At 33.8% G+C, this 25504-nt stretch overlaps 1 protein-coding gene and 1 pseudogene across 1 annotated transcript; both read left to right on the top strand.

Moving 5' to 3' along the window:
- Nucleotides 1-2445: 2445 nt before the first annotated feature.
- On the top strand, nucleotides 2446-3359 carry LOC127121283 (uncharacterized). The gene has a single exon (XM_051051827.1). It carries the CDS (start codon nucleotides 2532-2534, stop codon nucleotides 3003-3005), a length of 474 nt encoding a protein of 157 aa, XP_050907784.1. The 5' UTR covers nucleotides 2446-2531; the 3' UTR covers nucleotides 3006-3359.
- A 6178-nt stretch (nucleotides 3360-9537) lies between these two features.
- LOC127122499 (uncharacterized) lies at nucleotides 9538-10639 on the top strand (annotated as a pseudogene).
- The last annotated feature ends 14865 nt before the right edge of the window (nucleotides 10640-25504 follow it).

Here is a 25504-nt window from a genome sequence, read left to right as displayed (position 1 = left end):
AAACAAAAACCTTTTCTCAATCAAAATCCAAAAATATTTTAAATACTACTCGAACTATTTCAACAATAAGAGAGAAGTACTCAATACCCCATGCTTTAGGTGGATCATTTGATGTATTCTTTCAATAAAATACTCAATCAATCAAACTTCTTTTGCCACTTGTCTTTTTTTACGAAAATTTTCAATAAGGGTGATTACCCATAAAAAGCACCAATAAACCTAAATTATTGAGAAGAACTACGGTGCTCTGATTCTTTATTGATACGTAGGCATTGAGTTGCAAAACCTAAGTGAGCGCAATAATAAAAACTTTCCTTTTATTTATAATTCAATCTTTTTGCATGCATTCTCTTTTAGTCAGTAACTTTTAGAATAAATACACCCTTTAGATTATAACAAAAAGAGTGGATCCTGTAGAGTACTACAAACGTGAGGGGTGCTAATACCCTCCCATTGCGTAATCGACTCTCTTACCCATCTTTTAGTTGCGAGATCATTAGATTCATCCTTTTTATAGGTTTATTCAGTTTTTCCTTTCCCGCTCTTGGAATAAATAACATTGGTGGCGACTCTGTTTTATGTGTGCGTTTTTTCGAGATGCGACACATAGCAAATGTGAATCCCACAAATATGGTTATATTAAATCACTTTGTTTTTAAATCATGGTTGATGTCTAACGTCTACACATCAGTATCGTGTTTGTGTCAATATTTTATAGTCTGATGCTCTTCGGTCTTGAACATGATTTATGTTGTGATAAATATTTATACATAAATCAGTCATGTGATAAGCACTATAAACGCTTAATTAGGTAGTTTATTCAAACTATATCAAATAATAGACCATCTTTTATAACTTGCAGGTATGCAGCGGCCGCGTTATGATGCATGGCTATGGTCTTGTGAAAGAAAGTGAAAGGATTGCTATATGATAAAGACCGGACAGCAGATGGTTTTGTGAAGGAAAGTGAAAACATGGTTTCTAATTATATCTGTTTGTATTTGTACATGCAAACTTCCTATTCTTGGCATTACTTATGCCATTATTTGGTTATCAAGTCAATTTATTTTTCTATTTCAAAAAGAAAATTGTACGAACTCAATTTAGCCTATGTTTGGTTTATTAAATGTGCTTCGTATTTGTACTAGCATATGCACTATTATTCTTTCCATTAAAATTAAACATAATTCTTAATTCAATATCTCATAATCAAATATTTTAGTATACAATAAAAACAATAATTATGTATCCTAATGGATTTAATGATATTTTAGTATGTATAATAAAAGCAAATATATATTCTAATGAATTCAAAGAATATTATCATTTATTAGTTAATTGAAAATATGATTGGTAAGATATATCTTGTCTTGTGTTAAAAAAAAATTATTTAATATATATTTTATCATCTATTATGAACTAAAAATCTAGTAATTTAATGCTTTTATATTGTTTTTTTTTTTTTGCAATTTAACAGTAATTCAAAAAAAATATTTTTTAATTATTTAATTTTTATTAAATTATATCAAATAATTAGTTATCTAAATGTGTTTTTTAAACGTGTATTTCTTTATTGAGACATGGTAAAGGTCTTTTTTTTTTATAAATATGGAGTTAGTATTCAAATATGAGTTCGATGATTTAAATTTTTGTTAATAAATTAAAGATTTTTAAATAAGTATAATCAAATGATATTTTAAATATTTTAATAACATTTTATTGTAAAGATTATTTTTTGTAATATATTGTTTAGTTTAAATTTATATAAATATGAGTTTGAATTTTTTTATATTTACAATATATTTGATCAATTCTATTTGTTTATTATCACTAAAAAGACTAATTGATCTATTTTTTAATTTTTATAAAATTAAAATTTTATTTTATCAAATTGAATAATATTATATAGTAATTTAGACAATTAACTTTTTTTTATGAGTTACTAGCATAATATCTATTTTATTTTAATTAATAATTATCTTTATTTGAAAAATAATATTTTTATTAATGTCAACTTTGTTTTTTCCTTTATTTCATTAATCATTTTTTTCCTTTTCCTTTTTATATAATAATTATTTATTTTGAAATTAATTAATTATTTAAATTTATTTATATATTTAAATATATTTTATACCGCATCAAATAAATTTATATTGCACTGTACGAAAATGTGATTAGTTTTATACTTAAAACTTGAATAATACCACCAACTAAAGAATTGTTTGAAAAACACCGTCAGCTTGTGGGCCCATCTTGCCAACATAGATATCAACGTACTCTTTAAGAATTACGTATCAACTTAATTAATTAATAGTTATAAATTAAACCATCGAAAAATAAAATACCTTTTGATATTTTCCAAATAACACAAAGGAAACTACCATGAAGCATCAAGGAAAGTGAAAACACACTCCAACCACATTACAATTTACAACCACACCTCAACTCCATTGAATTTCTCAAATACTTTCTTTTCTCTACTATAAATATAATCCAAATTTGCACATTATTCCAAATGAGAAACAATCAAAATGAGAAACCTAAGATCACAAGCCTTCACAAAGAAAGAAAATGACACAATTGGTCGAATCAAACCGATAGGTCGTTGCAAAAAACATCCAAAACACAACCAATCACCTGGCGTGTGTTCTCTTTGTTTAAGTGAAAAGCTTATTCAACTTTCTTCTTTTAGCAAACAAAGAAAATTCTTAGTTCTTGCTAATGATCATAGTTCTAATTCAAGTTCCTCTTGTTCTTCTTCCTATGTTTCTTCATTGTCTTCATCTTCTGTTTCTTCTCGTGCTTCTCCTTTGCATTGTTTTTGTTTTAATAGTGATGGAAAGAGTACCTCATTATCGATCTTCTTGGTTCGTGGCCAAAATGAAATTATAAAGAACAAGTCATTTGGAAGAAGAAAATGTGAAGATGCTGTTGGACATGGAAATAAAACATGTGGATTTTGGTTCAAGTTGTTTCATGTTAAAAGAAAGAGAATTGAAGGTTAATCTCAAAAGAGAGAGAAAAAAGAAGATGGTTCCTTAATGAACTTTAATTTCATCATCAAATGTTAGCTAAGAGATGAAAAAGTTGACAGATATATACATCAAACAGATTAGGATTAGGAACAGGCAATTTACCACTTCATTACAACTTAAATACGTTCTATTGTTTAGAATTTAGATTATTTTATTCTTGTGTGTGAATATATTCTTGTTAATATTTTTTTTTGGTTGCATAAACATGAAGAAATCATGTGCAATTTAAAAAAAAAATAGGACATAGAAAAGTTATTATTAATTCAAAGAATATAATAACTTTTTTTTAAAAGAAAAATCAAATTTAATATTTTGAACTTACAAGATTTCACTATTGCAAACTAAGCTAATACATCAACTTTCTAATTACTACTTCATAAAACTAATACACTATTGAAAATGTAGTATTATATACGTTTTTAAATATTTTATTATTTTATATTATTTATATTAACTACATTTTTTAATAATATATTAGGATGGACATCAGATTAGGTCCAAACCCTCGATCGAACCAATTCACGGTTTCGAATGAAAGACCTAACTTCCGACTTGTTCAATAAGTTAGTTAGGAATATGTAAATGACGGAGTCTTATTTGTTAAGACAAATTTTTAACTCATTGAAGGGAGTCCCATAACTAAAATCAAGAAATTTATTATTTTATGGAAAAAATTTAGAACAATCTAAAACAATAATTTATAGGTCACTCGCAGATACACGCAAGAATACTTACCACTACATTATAACCTTGTAAGTCAACAAAATAAAACAAATTTTAGTATTACTAGTAGGACGTTAAAACTAGGATTTTATTGGCTAATATTATTAGAGAATCCCCGCACAATGCAAATTTGATCTAACGGTGCACATATATAAAAAATGAGTTATTAAAAATGTATCTAGAGAAGCAACACCCGAGTCGTATCGTAAGGACTCCTAATTCAATTACCTAAGTTTAGAATCAATAAAGTTATAAGGGAGTACCTAATAATATTTTGGTAAAATAGGTGATTGCTAATAAATTTTTGGTTGTAGTAGGAGCTACATCTAGAACATCAATTTTGTTAGTAGAAATATTAGTAGAAATATACACCTAGATCTAGTTGGGCGAGCATTATTTCTATTTACCAGGTTAATGGGCATGTAGTTGGTTCGGTCCTTGAGCCTGTATATGATTAATTAAAGTGACAAATTGTCCAATCTTGATCTCTAAATTTTGAACGATAGCCTTTGTTCTTTGTTTAAATTGTAGATTTTGGACGATCATTTGCTTGATAATGTCCTCTTGTGAAGGTTCTGATCTAGCAATTGATGGGTTATTTTGATGTTGCCTAGGTTGTTTTTGTGCAGACGAAATTCCATATCTCAGTTTTTGATGGTTTTTCCATCTAGGATGGTATATGTTGTGGAATTATGTGCTTGTAGATATGAAGACTACAACTACATGTTGATTCGATTTTGATGTAGACAACATTATTAAGACAATTCTTTTGTTCAAGGCATGTTAGTACAGATGATATTATATGATATGTTGATGCAAGTGATGGTGCTTTAATATTGATCAAGTGACATTGCTTGATATGTTGATCAAGTGATGGTGTTTGACATGTTGTTAATCAAGCAATCATGCTTGATATGTGGATCAAGTGGTGGTGCTTGATATGTGAATCAGGTGATGATGTTTGATGTGTGGATCAAGTGATGGTGCTTAATATGACCAAGTTATGGTGTTTAATGCTTCAAGCTCAAGATGTGTTGATCAAGATATGTTGATGAAGGTGAAGTATGAAGATCGTCTGATATAGTGATTAAATGGATGTTCTTGAATATCAAGTTGTGGGGATAATTGAATTTCGAGATGTGTTGATCAAGTCGTGTAAATTAAGTTGTGTTGATCAAGTGCTAGGAGATCAATCTATCAATGGCTATCTATGAAAAAAAAACTAATGTCAAGTGGCGTTCGATGAAGTCAGCGGAGATCCCTAATAAGGTGGTTTATCTAATGATAAAAAATTTCATGAAGAGTTGTCTAAAGACTTATCATATGAAGATTCAAGGTTTCAGTTAAGTGCTAAAGTTATATATAATATTGTGATAATCAATTATTATAATTGTAATAATCGATTATGCACTTGTGGTAATCGATTATTAGCATTGAGAAGGCCATAAATTATTTCCATATTTGAGTCACCATTTGTCATATAAATAAATGGTTCTTTTCTCATTTTTAACACACCAGAAGACGTATTTCACATGCCTTTCTCCCACTCCCCTCTTTCTCTCTTATTTTTCAGATTTGCCCTAGTGCTTTTGAGAGTGAAATATTATATCTATGAGGATATTTTTGTCTTGCGTAGGGCATTATTGTAAATTTTCATTAAGAGAAAAATGGTTTTCGTTGCGAACAAAACCAAGTAAAAAGATCTCTTTTAGTTATTGAGGTAAACCAATTTAAACCTCGTATTAGTTAGGGAGGTCTCCGTAGTTAAAACTCGCTATCAGTTCGTGAGCTTAACCTGTTGTTAAAAAGATCTCAGTTGGTTGTGTAGGTCTCTGTACTTAAAACTTTGTCTTGATTGAGTTGTTAGCCATTGAAAAATTCAAATCTTTGTAAAAGTAAGTTCACGGGCAAAGCTTGTAAAAAGCTCATATCATACTAAAAGCTCTCAAGAAGGATTTCTTGGGGAGAGGATTAGATCACTTCATTGAAACATTAGTTTCTTAATGTTGAGTTCAACTAGATACTAGTTTCTTGATTCTCTCACAATACTCATTCAAAGATTCTCTGTCAATTTGTCTAATTCCACATATTTCTTTTCTGATCGAGGTAGCTATTGAAGAAGAAAATGATCTTTCTATGAACACTTTCTTCAAGTTATTCCAGTTTGTAACAGAATTTGGTTGAAGGTAATACAACCAATGTTTTGCACCACATTAAAGCGAGAATGAGAATGCTCTCACCTTGATATGGTCTTCTACCCCCCCCCCCCCCCCCCCCCCCCCCCCCCCCCCGCTTCAGTGGTGTAAAGCACACTACCTGAAATTTCTCAAGTCCTCATGAGGATCCTTATCTCCAATACTAAACTTTGGTAACTAGTTTTAGATTCAAATGGGACAACAAATTCAAGATATTCAATACACAATGCATTATAAGTAATATCATATGCATCAAATTCTCTTAAAAGTTCTTTGAGGTTCATCGATATTATGATTATTAAATTTACTATTTGAATCAAATAAAGTATGACCGAACAACATTACACAATTTCAACAATGTCCATATTACTAAAATCGAAATTGAAATAAAAAATGCTAAAAATAAAAACTAAAAATGCTAAAGTTAACACAAAAAAATAAATAATAATCAAATAACGATAGCACCCAATTTTATTGTTTTGTACTTTTTTCTTAAAATATAAAAAATTAAAAAATCAATATAAACAAATATGACTCCCTCATTTTATACAGAGTTTGTGAATTTTGAAGTGTATTTTCGAAAATGTGTATTTAGTATTCATCCTCTTGCCGTTTAATATGTGTTGGATGTTCAATTTTTAGTTTGTCGAAGATTAAAATAAAATATCTTTTTAAAAAATTAAAAAAAATATCCATTTTAGTTACAATTATATGCAAGAGAAATACATTATATACGAGGAATGCTAATAAGAAAAAATGGTAAGCATAATTTTTTAATATATTTTCTAATATTTATTAATTTATTGACTAAGGCACATGAATTTTATTACTTTATATAATATGTATTTTTAAAAATAAATAATTCATATATATTTTATTCAGTAAAAGGAATAAATATTAAATAGTATCTCGTTATCTTATTTACTACTACTAAATTATTTTTTGCAGCACTAGCTAGCTATGTGAGTTTGAATTCTAAAGGGTATAATGTGAAAAGGAATTTTAAAAAAAACAGCAAAAGCTTTGGTGGAGACAACTGTGTTTGTGTGAACGGACAATGGCATTAAAAACCGCTGAATTTTCATATAAAAGCTCCATTCCTCACTTCTGCGCTGGCTTTTGCTGCTACCGCAAAGTTAGTCATAAGTTATAGAATGCTGTTTTTTTTTACACTAATTCTTATACGGTTAACCTAATACTTAGATCAAACACCAAACATTCTTTACATGATGAATAATGTTTTTATTTTATTTTTATAAAATAAAAATAATAATATTTTACAAAAAGTATTTTTATTTTTATAATATAAATATAAAATTTATTATTAATCAATATTATTAATCACATATTTTATTTATAATTTATTAAACAAATGTAGTACTTTATTAATCAATAATTATATAGCATTAACCGAGTTTTAACATTAAAACATAAAATATAATAATCAATTTTATCATTCTATTAATCAATTTTATTTGCTTTATTATCAAACTTGGTTAATAGAGTGGAGCAATGCTATTAATATATTTTATATTTTAATATCAAAATTTGGTTAATATTAGATATTTTATTAGTTAATAAAATAGTGAATTTGATTAATAAATTATAGGTAAAATATTTTATTAGATATTTTTATAAATATTATTTTTTTATTAATAAAAATAAAAATAACAATAAAAACATTGTTCAGCGTATAAATACGATAAACAATATTTAATATATATTATGATGTTGGTTTAAGAATATCAGTGCTCTAACTTATATTAATATATTGTAATTATTTTAATAAATTATTGATTTAATTTATTGTTAAAATCATGATAACTTCAACTGTATTGTTATTTCAATTTTACAAATTAATGATGTAAAGGTATAAAAATAAAATTTAATGTCTTAAAAAATGGCTAAGTTAGGTCAGAAGATCAAGAGAGTTAGTTTACTTTTTAATAGAGGGGCGAAAGATATGAATTTATACATTTTGTGGGTAATCATATAGGTCTATATTCTTTTTTTAATTATAAATATTAATTTATGCTGTGTATTGGAACTAGAATCGATATTGATCGATGATGGAAGATCCTAAATCGATGGTGTTGATCTCCAATGTAGTCGTGCGAGGTAAGGTTAGTACTCTAATGTCTGAATTAGTTTAGAGCCTAAGATGAGTATAGTGAAAGATGAAGATTAAAAAAGTGTACCTTGAATTTCACATGTGCTGATTATATATGTTGGATTATTTTGATTGGGTGTGCATCTGGTTGGTTATTTGCTTTAGGCCTTTGGCTGACGTAGAACAGTTGCTCAAGACTTTGTTGTGTGAAAACCAGTCGGGGAAATCTTTGATGTCACAACTGGCCTCTAGCAATGGTATCCGACCTTGGAGAGAAGCGAGATTGTTTTGGACCAGTTACAAAACTAGTGGAAAACAAGTGCATTAAATGTTTTCCCATCATTGAAATGTTTCGTTGATTTTTCCTACCCGCGGTTTTAGGTTACCAACTAAGGGTATGACGCTTCCCCATAGTGCATTTGAGTGAACTTGAGTTCGTCTTCATTTCCTAGGAGACAATCAGCCATTGATATATAACTTCTCATTCATGTTCATGTGGTTTGTTGATTGCTTTCATCTACATATGAGGATTTTCGATCTTTGAGAGAACTCTTTGCTACCATTGAGAATTAGTTTCTACTTGAGAGCATCTTTCTTTTTTTCCTCTAGGATTATTTCTCATAGTGGTTGTTATTCCTTAAACAAGGTCTTCACTTCCCCAATTGAACTTTACCTTTTAGTCAGATTCCGCTTTTTCCAAGTACCCTATTTACCTCAAGCTTTTTCCATATATTCAGCATTAAGATTTTTTTACAGTATTTCCCAGGTACCCTATTTTCCAGAAATTTTTACAGTAAGATTTATTTTATTCCCCCTTGTAATGTAAATATTCCATGTCTATGGCCCTTAGGTGCACTATTTACTGACGTGACTTGTCTATGTGTCAGGACCACCCAACACGCATACACTTTGTGCTTCCTCAATCTTTTTCCTCCTCTTTTTGTCTCAAAACCCTTCCCTCTTCCCTTCCTCACAAACTCACAAGATCCAACAATGCCAATAATAATAGTAGAATCCTCTCTGACCAAAACCCTCACCCTGCTCTAAGGTCTTCCTTCTTCTCTTTCCTTTCCGTTTTCATCTTTTCTATTTTCTTTTCTTTTTCTTCATCGTAAAACCCTTAATTTTCGAGCATTAACCTAGAACTGTTCACTAATTTAATTCAGCTTAAGTTCAATTCTAGTAATTCACCACCCATTATATGGCCTACCTTCTTCACTAGATCTATAATTGTTTGTATTTTCTACTAGATTTGGGTTTTTATTTTCCCTAATTTTTGTTAATTTTCATTTCCAAATGTTCGTTTCTCTCGGTAAGTATAATTTTGTTTGATAAATCAAAATCACCCCACTTAAACCTTGAGTTTCCTCCATTTGTATTAAAGTTTTAATTTTTAGGTTTTATTGTTTTTGTTGTTGTTATTGTAATAGTAGCTGCTTGGTATTGGTAATTAAAGCAAGTTTGAAGATCTGTGATGGGGGAGGAAAGTTCTGATGCAATGAACCTTGATTTGAATCTGGGTCCAGACCTAGAACCACCAACTAGGTCCATAACCATTGAGGCTTCGAACTTGGATGATTGGATTGAGGAGCCTCTTCAACAAATTTGCGAAGTTGCTGCAAGGCTTAGGGGGAGACAAAGATGGAGATGGAGGCAACTTCTGATTTCTCCTCCTTATCCTCAACAAGTTCATCACATTCTACCTCAGTCTTATGCTCAAGTTCATTGAATTCTACCAGAACCTGCACATCATATTTATATCCCACTTGAAGCTCACAATATCTCTATTGAGCTGAACAATTTTTTGGTCAATTCGGGTAATGGAACAGGGTTACAGGATAAGGAAGAAAGTGTGGTGGTTGTGGAGAGAATGGTGGAAGATGATGAGTCGTTGAAAGCATGTGAGAACAACAATGGTGTTATGGAGGATGAGGCCTCGCAAAAGAAGGATGATGTTGAAATGACTAGTGGCAGTGATTGGAACTTTTTATTGTAATATATGTTTGGACCTGTCCAATGAGCCTGTTTTAACTTGTTGCGGTCATCTATTTTATTAGAAGTGCTTATATTGATGGTTGCACCTGCATTCAGATGCTAAGGAGTGTCTGTTTGCAAAGGGGAGGTGACAATTAAGAGTGTTACCCCTATATATGATCGTGGAAACAATACTCGTGTTCTTGAGGAGGATTTCACTCTTAAAATTCCTCTCAGGCCACAAGTAAAGCGTGTTAAAAAAAAATTAAAATTATTTATTTTTAAAAAATAAATAAAATCCACATGGATTTTAAAAAAACTAATAAGAAATTAAACTAAATGACACATACACAAGCCACGTCAATAAATAGTGCACCCAGGGGCCATGGACATGAAATCTTCACATTACAAAAGGGAATAAAAAAAATCTTTTACAGGAGTGTAAACCAAATATCGCTTACATTGTAGGGGGTGTCGTATATTTAACCCTAAGATTTTAAATAAAATTATTTGCAAAAATCAAAGTTGTATTACGATATTACCTAGAACTAAAATTACATTAATTACTTATAACTTACTACTATTAGCATACAGATAATTAAAATACAACATCCTAAATAATTTAAAATCATGACTCACAAAGTAAGAGCCTAAAATTGAAGCAATCAAGTATAAATACATCAAAGTCATCACTTGTTAAATTATAAAAAAGAGCTAATAACTTTGTTCAAATATCTTCCACAATTCAAAAAGAAGTCTTGACTTCAACATTAATATCTTCAACCAAATTCCAATGATAAAAATATAAATATTAGCTCATATATCAATTCATTAAGAGACCTACAAAAAAATCTAATAGTTAATTGTCATATTTATGGGTTGATTGGGTTTTATGGCTTGGGTCCGGGTTTACCTGAAACCCAGTTATTTTGAATGGTTTTTCTTTTTCAAAAACCATATTAACCTATTTACCTGTTCAAACCCACTTTTTTGACCACTTTGGGTCAATTTGACCGGATTTGGTGGGTTTACCCAACCCATAACAAAGTCCCCTCTTAGAGGAAGATTCTCCTAAGTAGGCTCGTTTGTCCGGGATTGGTACTTCAAGATCGACCACCCTCTCTTTAAGTTGACGACCATCATTCTTGCTTGGATTCCTCGCACTCCCGAGGAAGCCATTGTTGTTATATCTGAGGAGGATCTGATTTACCTTCAGAATCTTCCTGAGGTAGATGAAATGAAACTTTTTTTAGACTACCTTATACACCTACTGGACGACCTATTTATGTTCTCTTGTTGCCGCTGATCGGGGCGATGTTATGGCCATAGGTACTCCTTCTAAGAAGAGGGATACCTAGAAGGGAAAATGTGAAGGTATGAAGTAGAAATTCTCCAAGTTTCAGGAGGAGATGTCTGATCTCCAATAAAAGGTCTGTAGTGTATAGGCTTTCTAAGAGGATACAAAGATTCATGGCCCCCTTCTATTTTAGCTACTATAATTTATGAGTTTGAGTCTTCTTTGGAGGTTGAAAAGAAGCATCATAAGGAAAGAAACACCATTGTCGTGGAGGAGAAATCTCATGCTAAGGAGACTGTGAAGTCCCTTCATGAGTGTCATACCCCAATTTTGTCCAGGCCATTTTAAAATTTTCATACATTCGAATTTATTTCACTTTACATCATCTGCATAGTTGTAGCGGTAAATTCATGACCATCAAGCTATGGATAAACTTGAAGTCAACAAAACCCCGTAATTCGTGGTAAAAATTTCAAAGAAGTTGGTGAATTGATTTTAATCAAAAGTTTAACAGAAAAAGGGCACAAAAGTACAAAAATTTGAATGGGGTTGTTAGTGCTTTTTTTGTCTTTTTGAAATTAAAGTTAATACGACTAAGTTTATTCACAAGTTTGATTTAAGAAAAAGTTTAAAAGATGGCATAAGGCCAAAGTTTCTAATCACTAAAACATGTCTAATTTAAAAAAACAAACAAAGAAGGTTTCTGAAAAGAGGGTGAGATTTTGAAATTTAAGAAGTGAGAGGAGATGAAGAGACTATCCTGGACAAAATTAAGAGTTAAGGGTTGAAAATATTTGACCCATGGGATGCAATCCAACAGACAAGAATGTCATATAGAAACCCAATTTTCCTTTGGACTTTTAGCAAGCAACAAGCATAAGCAATATCCAAGAAAACCATATAAAGACCATGGCATCAAATAAAGATAGCCAGAATATCCAAGCAAGCAATCCAATAGCTAGTAGTTTTCAGTTTCTTCAAATGTATCAGATGAAAATATTCCTTGGTCAACTCAGAACAAACATCAGACATCAACAATAATGACAGTATAACAAATAAGCACAAAGTCAAAGTGACAGATGGGTCAAAGTCAATCAAGGGTCTTGCATCAGATAAAAGGCACAGGCAAGGATAACTCAGTCTCAGATAGTGGCATTGGCCAAGTCCTCAAAGCATAGGAAAGTTGCATATCCTAAGTCCAAAAGTTCAGACCAAGTCCAACAGTCCACCAACATATTTTTTTAGGTTTTTTGGTTGTAATTAGGTGTTTTAAGGTCCTAAGACCACAATCAAAATCAAAACAAACAAACAATATATACAATCACAAGATATGGCTCAAGTGAGCAAAGTGAAAAGGACTGAAACATAAACAAGTTGCATGAAATATAAATGGAAGATGAATGATAAATGTACTGAAATTTAAATTGCATTAAGTAAATGACTTGAAGTAAAGCCAAAATTAATAAAGTGTGATTCAAATGTTAGTGAATAGTTTTAATTATTAAGTCATTCTTTGGAGAACACTCAACCATTCATTCACAAGTATGAATCCTTGAACCAATATATCATCCATGATAAGGGCTCCAGCTTGGATAAATCAACAAGTATGTCACTAGCTCTCATGAAAGGAAAAAAATTCAAGTCTCCACACAATGCCATGAAGAATGGGATACTTACAATCTCACTTACAAGAATGTTATGTCTTCTTGATCAAATTTAGCTCTATGTTAAGCGATCGTAATTGGACTTATTTAGAAGTCAAAACTATCTGAGATCGGGCAATAAAATGTAGGTGTTAATGAATGTTAAATATTTGGTACAAAAAACCAATCTCCTAAAACATACCACACACTAAAATAAATGGGAGGGACCTATCTCAGTCTGGCTCATGTTGATTCATCTGACAAAAGGTCATTGATGAATCAACTAGCATTAGACATGAAGAGAATTCATTAGTCAATGATGGATTGGGGAAGAATAGGGATGAATATCAAGAGGGAAAGGGAAATAGAAATCTAAATTGATCAGAGGAGGAAATTCATCTGGTCAATACTATCCATTCATTTTGGGAGATGAAATATGCATTTCATCAATCCCCCAAATCCAATAGTATCGGTCAAACAAAAGTCAAATCAACCATGATAAAGGCCAAAAAGAAAGTCAAACATCACAATACCATAAGAATGGCTCAACATAATTTTGAAGCAAATATTCAATTTTAAAATCAAATTAAAAATGAATAAAAATGCATTTTAAAATGGACAAAACCTCAAATCCCTTCACAACACCAAATAAATGGTCAAGGGATTTATCCTAGGTCAAACAAGGTTAAAGGGCCTTAGATAAAAAATTTCATGATTTTTGGAAAGTCAGAAGTATTTTAAAAATATTTAAAACAAGTTGAAAATCATTTAATTCATGAAAAATATCAAAATTAATCCAAAAAATGATTTTAATTTAAAATATGGAAGAGGAAAATATTTAAAGATTTTTGGCAAAAGTCCCATATTTTTTTGATTAAAAATGAAATTAATATGAATTAACCAAAATAAAGGGATTAAATGAAAAATTAGAATTAAAAAGAAAAATAGAAAAAACGATGGCCATCAGATCTCCCTCATTAATTGAAGTGGAAGATCTGATGGCCAAGCGTGTATCATCCACCATGTGCCTTAGTCAACGCGCACACAAGGATGGTATTCAAAAGGAAGGGCTTTGATTATAACGTGTTCTCGAGATCAAATGGTTGGAACACTGCTAACACATCACCGGAGCCCTAGCTCCGGTTTTCTTCTCCGGTGGACCTCATCGGACTGGTCCACCATCAAGCATCAAGAAAATGAAAAGTAAGGACACTAATTTAAAGAGAAAAAGCTCAGGAGCTCGAATCTGGCCTCAATTTTATCTAATTCCAAATATATTGAGAGATATGAGGAATTGAATTTTGAGGTACACGATCTGAGTTGCTTCGATTTGACCTTAAAGTAACTCAATCTTATTGCCTATATTGGTAGGACTTCAGACAACCAATAAACAAGAAAAATGATGAAGAATTGAGTGAGAATCGAAGGCTTGAAGTTTTGGAAAATTCACCTTCGGGTAGCAGTGATTTGACTGGATCTTGATGCAATTTCACTTGGTTCTTCCTCCTCTTGCTTGTAGTGACCAATTGAGATGAAAATAGATATGAATTCTTGGAGTTTAAATCCCAAAATAGAAGGGAGCATTCAAGCTCGATTTCAAAGAAATCTTCAAGAAATACTATAGAGTAGGGTTCTGAGTTGGCTTAGCAAGACTTGGGCGGGGTGTGTGTCATTTCTGAAGCAGTGCACTTGTATTTATAGGCTACATGATTCATTTCTCCACCAATCCAAAAAATGTCAAAAATAGCAATGTTGTGCATGGGCATTGAATTAGGCCCAACCAATAATGCAATCCATTTCCAATTCATGCATAATTAACATTGAAGTCATCACATGGAAGCATGCAAAAAGAATTAATCATGTGCAAAAGTTGCCAAAACAAACCCAACAAAGGAACCATGCACAAGTCCCTCAATTCTTGTCCAAATGAAGTGATCTTGGATGCTTTAGAAAGCTGACATCAAGGGGAACAACTTTGATGTTGAACACGTTTCCATTTGAAGCTTGTATTATGATGAATTTTGAGGTGGAAGTTGGAGCAATCAAACATCATTGGAAATTTTCTAAGTACAAAGTCAGATGACCACTTCTTCCACCTTGAATAACGTTTGCTATGAGCTTCAAATAAAAATCGTTTCTTCACCAAAGTTGTATCCATTTCATCCCTCTTCAATTTGGTAACAAATTTGACACCATTTGGATTTATCATGAGGGAGCTATCGATTTTAGAAGTTGAGGAAAATTGCTTGTTCAATGGTAATGGCCCAAAATGACCTATAATGTTTCCTCTTGGAACATGCCCTTTCAAGTTGAATTTGACATTTCTTAAAGAATAAACGTTGGAGAAGGCATCTTGGAATTAATCATGAAACTTGGATGGTATTCATATCATAAAGGTTGATCAAGTTATGGTCCTTAGAAGTTGACCTTCTAACTAGGGCACAGACAAAATGACCTATAATCTTTCACCATTAAAAATGACTTTCCAAGAAAAATTATATCTTGATGCCAACATGAAAGTTTTTTGTAATGTCATAAGGAGTAACTTTGATCTTGTATTGATTTTTCATATGGCAAAAACTGTAGGAGATAGGGTCTAGGGAACCCTAGTTTTGACCAGTTGACTTTCTCTGGTCAACTTCTTTTAACTAACTTGCAAACTTGAAGTTATTTTAATATTTGGAGCTCATGGAGGATAATATATGCTTGAGATGATGTAAAATGAAGTATCCCTTAATGTCTTTGACAAATTATTGAATAAACTTGTTGAGGAAGTCACACAAGATACCCAAATGAATTAGGGCTTCCAAGGCAAACAAGCTTCAATCTCTTGATGAATTCTTGATCAAATTGACAAATAAAGAATATGGGGATCCATATATTATGCTTATAAATAAATTGGACCATTTTTGTATTGATCTCTTTGCATTGAGGGTCTTAAACCCTAGTTGTGAGCTTGGTGAGGCACATGTGGACACACACACACACCCACCTACAAAAGGAACAAAGACATACATAGACATATTTTTGGTATTTTTGATAGTAAACAAAAGAAAACAAAGTATGATACAATCAAATGTGTTTGGTGATCTCTCCCAATGAAAACCCAATGAATGAGGGGTAAAGAGGATGCCAAGGTGTGATCCCAAAGCTAATGCAAATGGTGAGATAGCATGAGGGATCTTAGGGTCAAAATTGGGGTCTTACAGTTGCCCCTATTTAAGGACATTCTAGCTGAGGATGTGAAGGTTAAAATCTCCGTATTAACTCAACATAGTGGACTTAAATAACAACATTTAGAAACAAATTTTGGTCCCTAAAAGACCTCTTGATGCATATGTTGTGGATGCCAAAATAATCTTTGTGGGACTATGTTGCCACAAAGGAAAAGAATCTGGAGAGACTGAAAGTCCACAGGAGCATAATGCATTCCATAAGGAAGACTCATTGGGGAAATAGAGACTCCGGGGATAAAAGTTATACGTATGCCAGACTACGACTTGAAAACTGTTGGAGACACAAGGGGACTTCCCATGAAAATAAATCTGTGGAAAGACCCGGTTGGGGAAAAAGGGAATTTGCGTGTATTGGGATAACGCCAATACAACAAGAGACACTTGTTGGGAAAATGTGTAAATCAGAACAAGGCGAAACTATTTACGCAAAAAGGGAATTTGATTTCACGAAGAAATACGAAACCAAACTCAACTGGGAAAGAAAAACTTCAACACAGGAGTAAAAGAGATATATTATCTATTACCGCTTACTGGGTAAGAAGATAATACACTCGAACAGAGGTACATCCGTTATTGGTTAGGGTAAACATATCAAGGATGACTCGCTGAGGAAAAATGAGGTGTATTCATTACTAGTTACTGGGTAAGAATGACCTACTGGGGAAAAGAAATCAAATAGGAATTACAACTACCTGTTACTGGGCAGAAGACCAAAGAGAGAGTATCTGTCACCGGTTAAAGTGAACATATCAAGGATAAACTCAAAGGAAGAATATCCGTCACCGATTAAAGTGAACGTATCAAGGATAAACTACCGGGAAACATAGGGTTTACAACTATCCGTGAGGATAGAAGACCAAGGAAAAGAGAAAATTTGTCACTGGTTAAAGTGAACATATCAAGGATGAACAATGAGGGGAGAATAGGATTTATATCTACCATTTACTGGGTAGAATATCGCAAATAGGAATTACAACTACCGGTTACTGGGTAGAATACCAAAGAAAGAGACAATCTGTCACCGGTTAAAGTGAACATATCAAGGATTAACTCTTCTAAGGGAAAAATAGGAATTACAACTACCCTTTTACTGGGTAGAATACCAAAGAGGAAGAATATCCATCACCGATTAAGATGAACATATCAAGTATAGACTCAGCTCAGGAAATGGGGTTTACAACTACCAATTACTGGGTAGAATACCACATAGGAAGAGTATCTGTCATCGGTTAAGATGAACATATCAAGGATAAACTTGTCGGGGAAACGAAAAATGAATCCACTGGAAAAAGAATCAAAGAAGTAAATTACCTTTTACCGTTTACTGGGTAAATTAACACAGGTAAAGTACTCAACATCAAGAAGAATATTACCAGTTACTGGGTAATAAACTCTCAGGGAGCAAGATATCTATCTAGGTAAGAACTAGAAAGAAACGGTCAAACAAGACCCAACTCAATGAGGATATAACTCAAGGGGAGTGGTTCCATCCAGATAATGAACTAGGGAGGAAACTGGAATAATAATCATCCACAGGGAAATAACTCAGTGGGGAAAGGAGAAAAGATAAACTTTTTCTGCTTAAAGAGGCTGACACTCTATAATTGAAGGAGGACAGACACACCAAATTTGCATGGGCAGATAATATAACCAAGGCAGGGGATCAGAAGAAAAATCAATGCGATAAAATGCACAATGAAATATCTGATATTGTGTTTTATGCATGTATATGCATGATTATGTGTATGATTATGCTGACAAGCGAGCACAAAGGATACAAATAACAAAGATCTGAATCATCACAACTAGGTGTTCGACTAATCTCAACAAGATGGCGCACCAACTAGAGAACCTGCTAGGGATGAAAATAAATCATCAAGGGTATAAAATCCTAACTGCAAGATGAAATCGATTCTGGTTGTGGAAGGACATGAAGAACATGTATACAACCCCCAAAATGTTGAGGATAAAGAGGGAGCTGTCGAGGATCCTAACAAATCAATGATGCGGGGAATTTTGAGTCACCGCCATATTACACGGGAGACAACCTTGTAGGGGACGTTAACAATATTTCTCCAAACACTATTGGAGGAAGAGCTTCTATCATAAGATGGAAGTCCGTTGATCAAGAGATAAAACTCTGAGTGAGGAGAACCAGACACTCTACTGGGGATACAATGAGTTGTTCAAAACAAATCAAAGCCCGCAAAAACTTTAATAATCATCATATTCTTCTTAGAGATTGAGAAATAAACCAATCCCAATACACAACAATATCAACCGGACCTGCCGACTCACGCTGGGGAGAAGTTGTCACGGCTATGCAACAAAAATAAATGCGTTGGAGATCTAGAGGCCAAATAAAGGTCCCAAGATAATCTAGGGTTTATTCATCAAGTCACAAACGGGGAAACATAGAAACATGAATACCTCAGCCGGGGAAGAATAAATTGTAAAGGGAACAAATCATCAGCTCAGTTGGGGAAGAGACCCACCAACTCTACTGGGGATGATAAGTTACTCGGGGAGAAACTTATCAACCATGTTGGGGATGAATGAAGAACTTTTAGGGAGGATAAAGTCACCAAACAAATTCTCGAGGAAGACCAACAAATTCTTCACACATCAAGACTTACCGTTCTTGAGATTGCTGTTGACATTCCTTTTTTGAAATTGATCATTCTTAAAGTAAATGCCTTATTATTTTAAGAAAAATGATTATTCATTGATTTATTTATTTCAAAATTATCATCATAAAAATTCAATCTTAAAATAGAAACAAATAAGAATACGAAATAATTAGATAAAAGCTCAACTTTATTTAATAGAACGGTAGTCCAAAAACTATGGGACTCCATGGATCTTTACAAAGTCTAAAAATGGTAATTTACATGGAAAATGACTACATTGATTACAATGATCACTACTCTCCCTACCAACTTAAAAATCCATTGTGTTTGTCTTCGATTGAGAATGATGAATCAAAACCAAATGAATGCTCAAAACTGCTTCAATGATTAGGACCAGCCGAATGCAGTTACTTTCCATAATCCCTAATTTTTGCCTAGATTTCCCTAGGGTGGGGTACTCAATCTACCGGGATAAATTTTCTATTTTATGTCTCTAACTTTTGCCTAGATCACCCTTTCGGGTTTTCAATCCACTGAGGCACCCATTTTTGCCTAAGCCCCCTTGCGGGTTTTCAACTAGCAAGATGTTCTTTTCCTTTTTAGGCGAAGTATTTCTTGACTGCATCGACATTCAGAGGACGAGTGAACTCTTCACCATCCACAGTTGTAAGAATCAAAGCACCACCTGAAAAGGCTCTCTTAACAACATATGAGCATTCATAATTAGGAGTCCATTTGTCCCTAGCATCAGGTTTGAAAGACATAATATTCTTGAGCATGAGGTTACCTTCTTTGAACACACGAGGCTTGACCTTCTTACTAAAATCTTTCTTTATTCTTTGCTGAAATAACTGACCATGACACATGGCAGTCAATCTTTTCTCTTCAATCAAATTCAGGTGGTCATATCTGGTCTGACACCATTCAGCTTTTGTCAACTTGGCTTCCATCAATACACACAATGACGGGATCTCAACCTCCACAGGGAGCACAACTTCCATGCAATAAACAAGAGAGAAAGGGGTTGCCCATGTTGAAGTGCGGACGGATGCACGGTACCCATGTAAAGAAAATGAGAGCATCGTATGCCAATCTTTATACGTCACAACCATCTTCTGAATGATTTTCTTGATGTTTTTATTCGCAGCTTCAATATCCCCATTCATCTTAGGTATGTAGGGAGAAGAATTATGATGTGCAATCTTGAAATCTTTACAAAGAGCTTCCACCATATTATTATTCAAGTTCAATCCATTATCAGTAATGATCTTACTTGGAACACCATAACGACATATAATCTGATTCTTGATAAACCTTACAACAAATTGCTTGGTCACATTTGCATACGATGCCACTTCAACCCACTTTGTGAAGTAATCAATAGCCACCAAAATGAAACGATGTTCATTCGAAGCTTTGGGCTCAATCTTACCAATCATATCAATTCCCCACATGGAGAAAGGCCATGGAGAGGAAATGACATTTAACATTGTCGGAGGAACATGAATCTTATCTGCATAAATTTGACACTTATGGAATTTCTTCACAAACTTGCAACATTCAGATTCCATTGTTAGCCAATAGTAACCTGCTCTCAACATCTTCTTTTCTAGAGCATGTCCATTAGAATGAATACTAAAGGAACCTTCATAGACTTCAGTCATCAAAAGGTCTACTTCGTGTCTATCCACGAAATTTCTCTTATACAGCACATTACCATTCAGGTAGAAGTTACCATCTAATCTTCTCAAAGTCTTCTTATCTTTCAAAGATGCCCCAAACGGGTAAATCTGACTTTGGAGGAAACATTTGATATCATAATACCATGGCTTTTCATCTTTGACTTCTTCAACAACAAACAAATGAGTTGGCCTATCAAGACGCATCACGGTCAAATTGGGAACTTCATTCCAAAATTTCACCATAATCATTGAAGCTAATGTTGCAAGAGCATTTGCCATCTAGTTTTCATCTCGAGGGATACGATGAAACTCAACCTTTGTAAAGAAATTTGATATCATCCTCGCATAATCTCTATATGGTATCAAACCGGGTTGATTCATCTCCCATTCGCCTTTGATCTGATTCATAACCAAAGTTGAATCTCCATATATGTCAAGATATTTGATTCTGAGATCAATGGCTTTTTCAAGCCCCATAATGCAAGCTTCATACTCATCCATATTGTTTGTACATTTGAAGGTCAATCTAGCTGTAAACGGAAAATGAGTGCCTTCAGGAGTAATAATCACTGCCCCAATGCCATTACCATATGAATTAACAGCTCCATCAAATACCATGCCCTAACGGGAACCAGGTCCTGGCCCTTCATTAAGCAATGGTTCATCATAATCTTTCATCTTCAAGTACCGAATTTCTTCATCAGGAAAATCATTATGCACTGACTGATAATCTTCAATAGGCTGGTGAGCCAAATGGTCAGCCAACACACTACATTTAATTGCTTTTTAAGATCGGTATTCAATATCATATTCAGATAATAACATCTGCCAACGAGCAATTCTCCCAGTTAAAGCAGGCTTCTAAAAAATATACTTGATTGGATCAATTTTGGATATCAACCAAGTAGTATGATTCAACATATACTGGCGCAGACGCTTAGCAGCCCAAGCAAATGCGCAACATGTCTTCTCAAGCATAGAATACTGAGTCTCACAATCGGTGAACTTCTCACTGAGGTAGTAAATTTCATATTCTTTCTTCCCAAATTCATCTTGCTAACCAAGAACATATCCCATACTTTCTTCAAGCACAGTCAAATAAATGATCAACGGTCTTCCTTCAACAGGTGAAGACAGAATCATAGGCTCAAGCAGATACTCTTTGATACTATCAAAAGCTTTCTGGCAATCAGTCCAATCACAAGACAGATCTTTTCGAATAAGCTTGAATATATGTGCACATGTCGCAGTCATATGCAATATAAATATCGAAATATAGTTCAAGCGGCCGAGAAAACCTCTGACTTGCTTCTCAATTTTGGGCGCAGACATCTCTTGTATTGCTTTGACCTTAGCAGGATCAACTTCAATACCCTTCTTGCTGACAATAAAGCCCAACAACTTACCAGAACGAATACCAAAAGTACATTTATTGGGATTCAAGCGGAGTTTATACTTCCTCAAACGCTTGAATAACTTCAACAAATGCTCAACATGTTCTTCTTCTTTACTTGATTTAGCAATCATATCATCAACATAAACTTCGATCTATTTCTATATCATATCATGAAAAAGAGTGGTCATAGCTCTCTGGTATGTTGCACCATCATTATTCAAACCGAAGGGCATCACTCGATAACAGAATGTTCCCCAAGGTGTAACGAATATGGTCTTCTCCATTTCTTCGGGTGCCATCTTGATTTGATCATAACCGGAAAAATCGTCCATAAACGAAAAGACTTTGAATTTATCTGTATTGTCTACCAACATATCAATGTGCGGCAGGGGGAAATCATCTTTCAGACTGGCTTTATTCATATCTCTATAATCAACACACATACTGACTCTTCCATCCTTCTTTGGAATAGGCACAATATTGGCCACACACTATGGATATTCAAAGGTAACAAGGAAACCAGCGTCAATCTGCTTCTGCACTTCCTCTTTGATCTTTACTGCTATATCATAATGAGTTCTTCTCAACTTCTGCTTGACCGGCGGGCATTCTGGCTTCAACAACAATCTATACTCCATAATCTCATAATGAAAACCAGGCATGTCTTGATAGGACCAGGCAAACACATCAGATACTTCTTCATCATTATTCTCTTCCTCAGCTTCAAACACAGGGGAATCAAAGTTTGGAGAGGGAGTATGATCATTACATTAAATGGGTTTGAGAACCAACCTGGATAATGATTTGATATTTTGATTTTAGAGAATTGGAATGCAAACAAATGTTATGCAGATGGAAAGATTATTACTTATTTATGTTTCTTGGTGATTACCGTTTTCAGAAAAGCAAAAAGTAAAATAAACATCTTAGATGTGGATGAATAAAATTGTATTTTATTGATGATAATAAGAAAATGCCCAACAATGTTTCACTTCTCCCTTAGGCATAGGAGAAGGATTTTCTTAAAATAATAAAAAACAAATTACTTCGAACGATGCATAATAACAGGAACATCAACAGCAACCCAATTGTTGCAAGTCTGGTCGTGCATTACAAAGTTGGCGCAAACCTCGTCTTCATCACTGTCTTCAATAATGGAAGTTGAGTGTTTATCATCCTTGTGAATCAACCCTTCACTGCGGAAAATTTCTTGCAGGGCCTTGACATTAGTGTTGAACGGCCCTTGCTGAAATCCCAGCCCTGACATATTCTTATTCTCAATGACTTCCACAACGCGACCCCTCATGTCATTGCTACCAGTATGAACAATCTCTTTTGCATGCTTTAAAGAAGACATGGGTGCCCTAGCCTTTTTCAATTCATCAGCAACGAGAAAACCTTGGAACGACTTTCCAACTTCCTCCTCAGTATCTACATAAGTAAAGGATTACAAATGGCTCACTAACAACGCTTTCTCTCCACCCACAACGACAAGCTTGTTATTCTTCACAAATTTCAGCTTTTGGTGTAGAGTAGATGTCACAGTGCCAACTTCATGGATCCAAGGCCTTCCCAACAAATATTTGTAGGCCTGGTGAATATCCATTACCTGAAAAGTAATTTGAAAATCAATTGGACCTATCTTACTAGGAAGGTCCATTTCTCCAATGATGGTTTTCTGAGAACCATCAAACATTTTAGAAATCGCACCACTGTACCTCATTGAGGCGCCTTGATAGGAAAGTCTTGCTAGAGTTAACTTTCTCAACACATTCAATGATGACCCAGTATCAACCAACATGTTGGACAAAGCGTCCTCTTTACAATTCATTGAAATATGAAGTGCCAAGTTGTGATTCCTACCTTCCTCAGGAAGTTCTTCATCACAAAAAATCAGATTGTTACAGGAGGTAATGTTGGCAACAATATGGTCAAACTGATCCACCGTCACATCGTGTTCCACATAAGCTTGTTCCAATACCCTCTGCAAGGCTTCTTTGTGTGCCTCTTAATTCATCAACAATGACAACACGAAAATCTTTGATGGCGTTTGAAGCAATTGCTCCACAACATTAAATTCACTTCTTTTAATTAGGTGCAATACCTCATCACCATCATTAGTCTTCAACTTGCTAGATTCACCAGATTGACACGTTGGAGCACTAACCGAATCAACTGAGGAATCTCTACCTTTTTCCCTACGGAAACATCTCCCACAATCTTAGGAAAAACTGGAATAAACACACGACCACTACGGGTCATCTTTACTACATCCGCAATACTCACCACTAAATCTGCAAATGGGAGAGGAACCTATTGACCCTTTTCAATCATGGTGGCATTATACTTGTATGGCACAACTTTATCATATGCATAGGGGACATGGCCCGCTAACCGTATAACCAACAACGATACCAGACTGTTTTCTTTCTTGTTGCTGCTATCAAATTGAATGACTACCTGCTCAGGGGTCTTGGATACTAGAACGATAACGTTCACATCATCTCCCATATACCTCGACTGTTGAACTTGAATAACATTCTCATCCATCAATCTTTGAATATCTTTTTGGACAATTAATCAGCCATGAGGGTTCACACTACAAATGACACAACTGTCATGGTCATGTTCACAATGGCTTACCAGGCATAAATATTTATGGATCTCCACCAAATACCTACGGATACGACGCACATCAAATACTCTAAAATTCCCTGAACATCCATCCACCATGTTCGTAGAAGCGTTGCCATGAGCTGGCAATGGGTTGGCTTTAACATTCGGTGCTCTGTCCTCAAAGGACACCATACCACTCTTGACTAGCTTCTGAACTTCATACTTCAGGGGATAATAGTTCTCAATATCATAACTAGGGGCTCCCTGGTGAAAAGCACAATGTAAATCTAGTTTGAACCACCATGGTAGTGGCTCAGGAATTTGAGGAGGGTCCCTTGGTTGGATAATATTCTTAACGACCAAAGACGGGTACAACTCTGCATATGTCATAGGAATAGGGTCAAAAGAGACCTTCTTCCTCTCAAAGTTTTGATGATGACTGTTATTGTTGTAGTTGGTACGTTATTGTTGTTGATGTTGGTTGTTGAATAGAAATTGATTGATTGGTTGAGTTGTTGGTAAAAATTGGAATTACTGATGATACTTGATGTTGATGTGGACGGGATTGAGAATTCTTCCTCACATGAGGCCTCCTCTACCTCCCTGCTGATATTTCGTTAGTTTCTCCTTCCTTCTTTTTGGAGAAGCTCCCGCCATACTTCTTACTTGTTGACGCTTCATCTTTGGATAAACATCCCTCACAGACTCCTTCTTCCAATATCATCCCCATGTTTACCATCTCGGTAAAATCATTGGGGGAACTTGCGATCATTCGTTCATAGTAAAATGAACTCAGCGTCTTTAATAAAATCTTAGTCATTTCCTTTTCTTCCAAAGGTGGACTAATCTGAGAAGCTAACTCCCTCCATCTTTGAGCATATTCTTTGAATGTCTCTTTGTCCTTCTGAGACATCAACCTCAATTGATCCCTATCTGCCGCCATATCAACATTGTACTTATATTGTTT

This window comes from Lathyrus oleraceus, chromosome 2 (genome assembly GCF_024323335.1).
Source record: "Lathyrus oleraceus cultivar Zhongwan6 chromosome 2, CAAS_Psat_ZW6_1.0, whole genome shotgun sequence".
Classification (NCBI taxonomy): Eukaryota; Viridiplantae; Streptophyta; class Magnoliopsida; order Fabales; family Fabaceae; genus Lathyrus; species Lathyrus oleraceus.
Note: the sequence above shows the minus strand (reverse complement) of the source record. Positions and strands in the feature narration are given on the sequence as shown.

Bases quoted from the DNA above. Each gene is read 5' to 3' on its own strand.
- LOC127121283 (XM_051051827.1), top strand. From the start codon at position 2,532: ATGAGAAACCTAAGATCACAAGCCTTCACAAAGAAAGAAAATGACACA.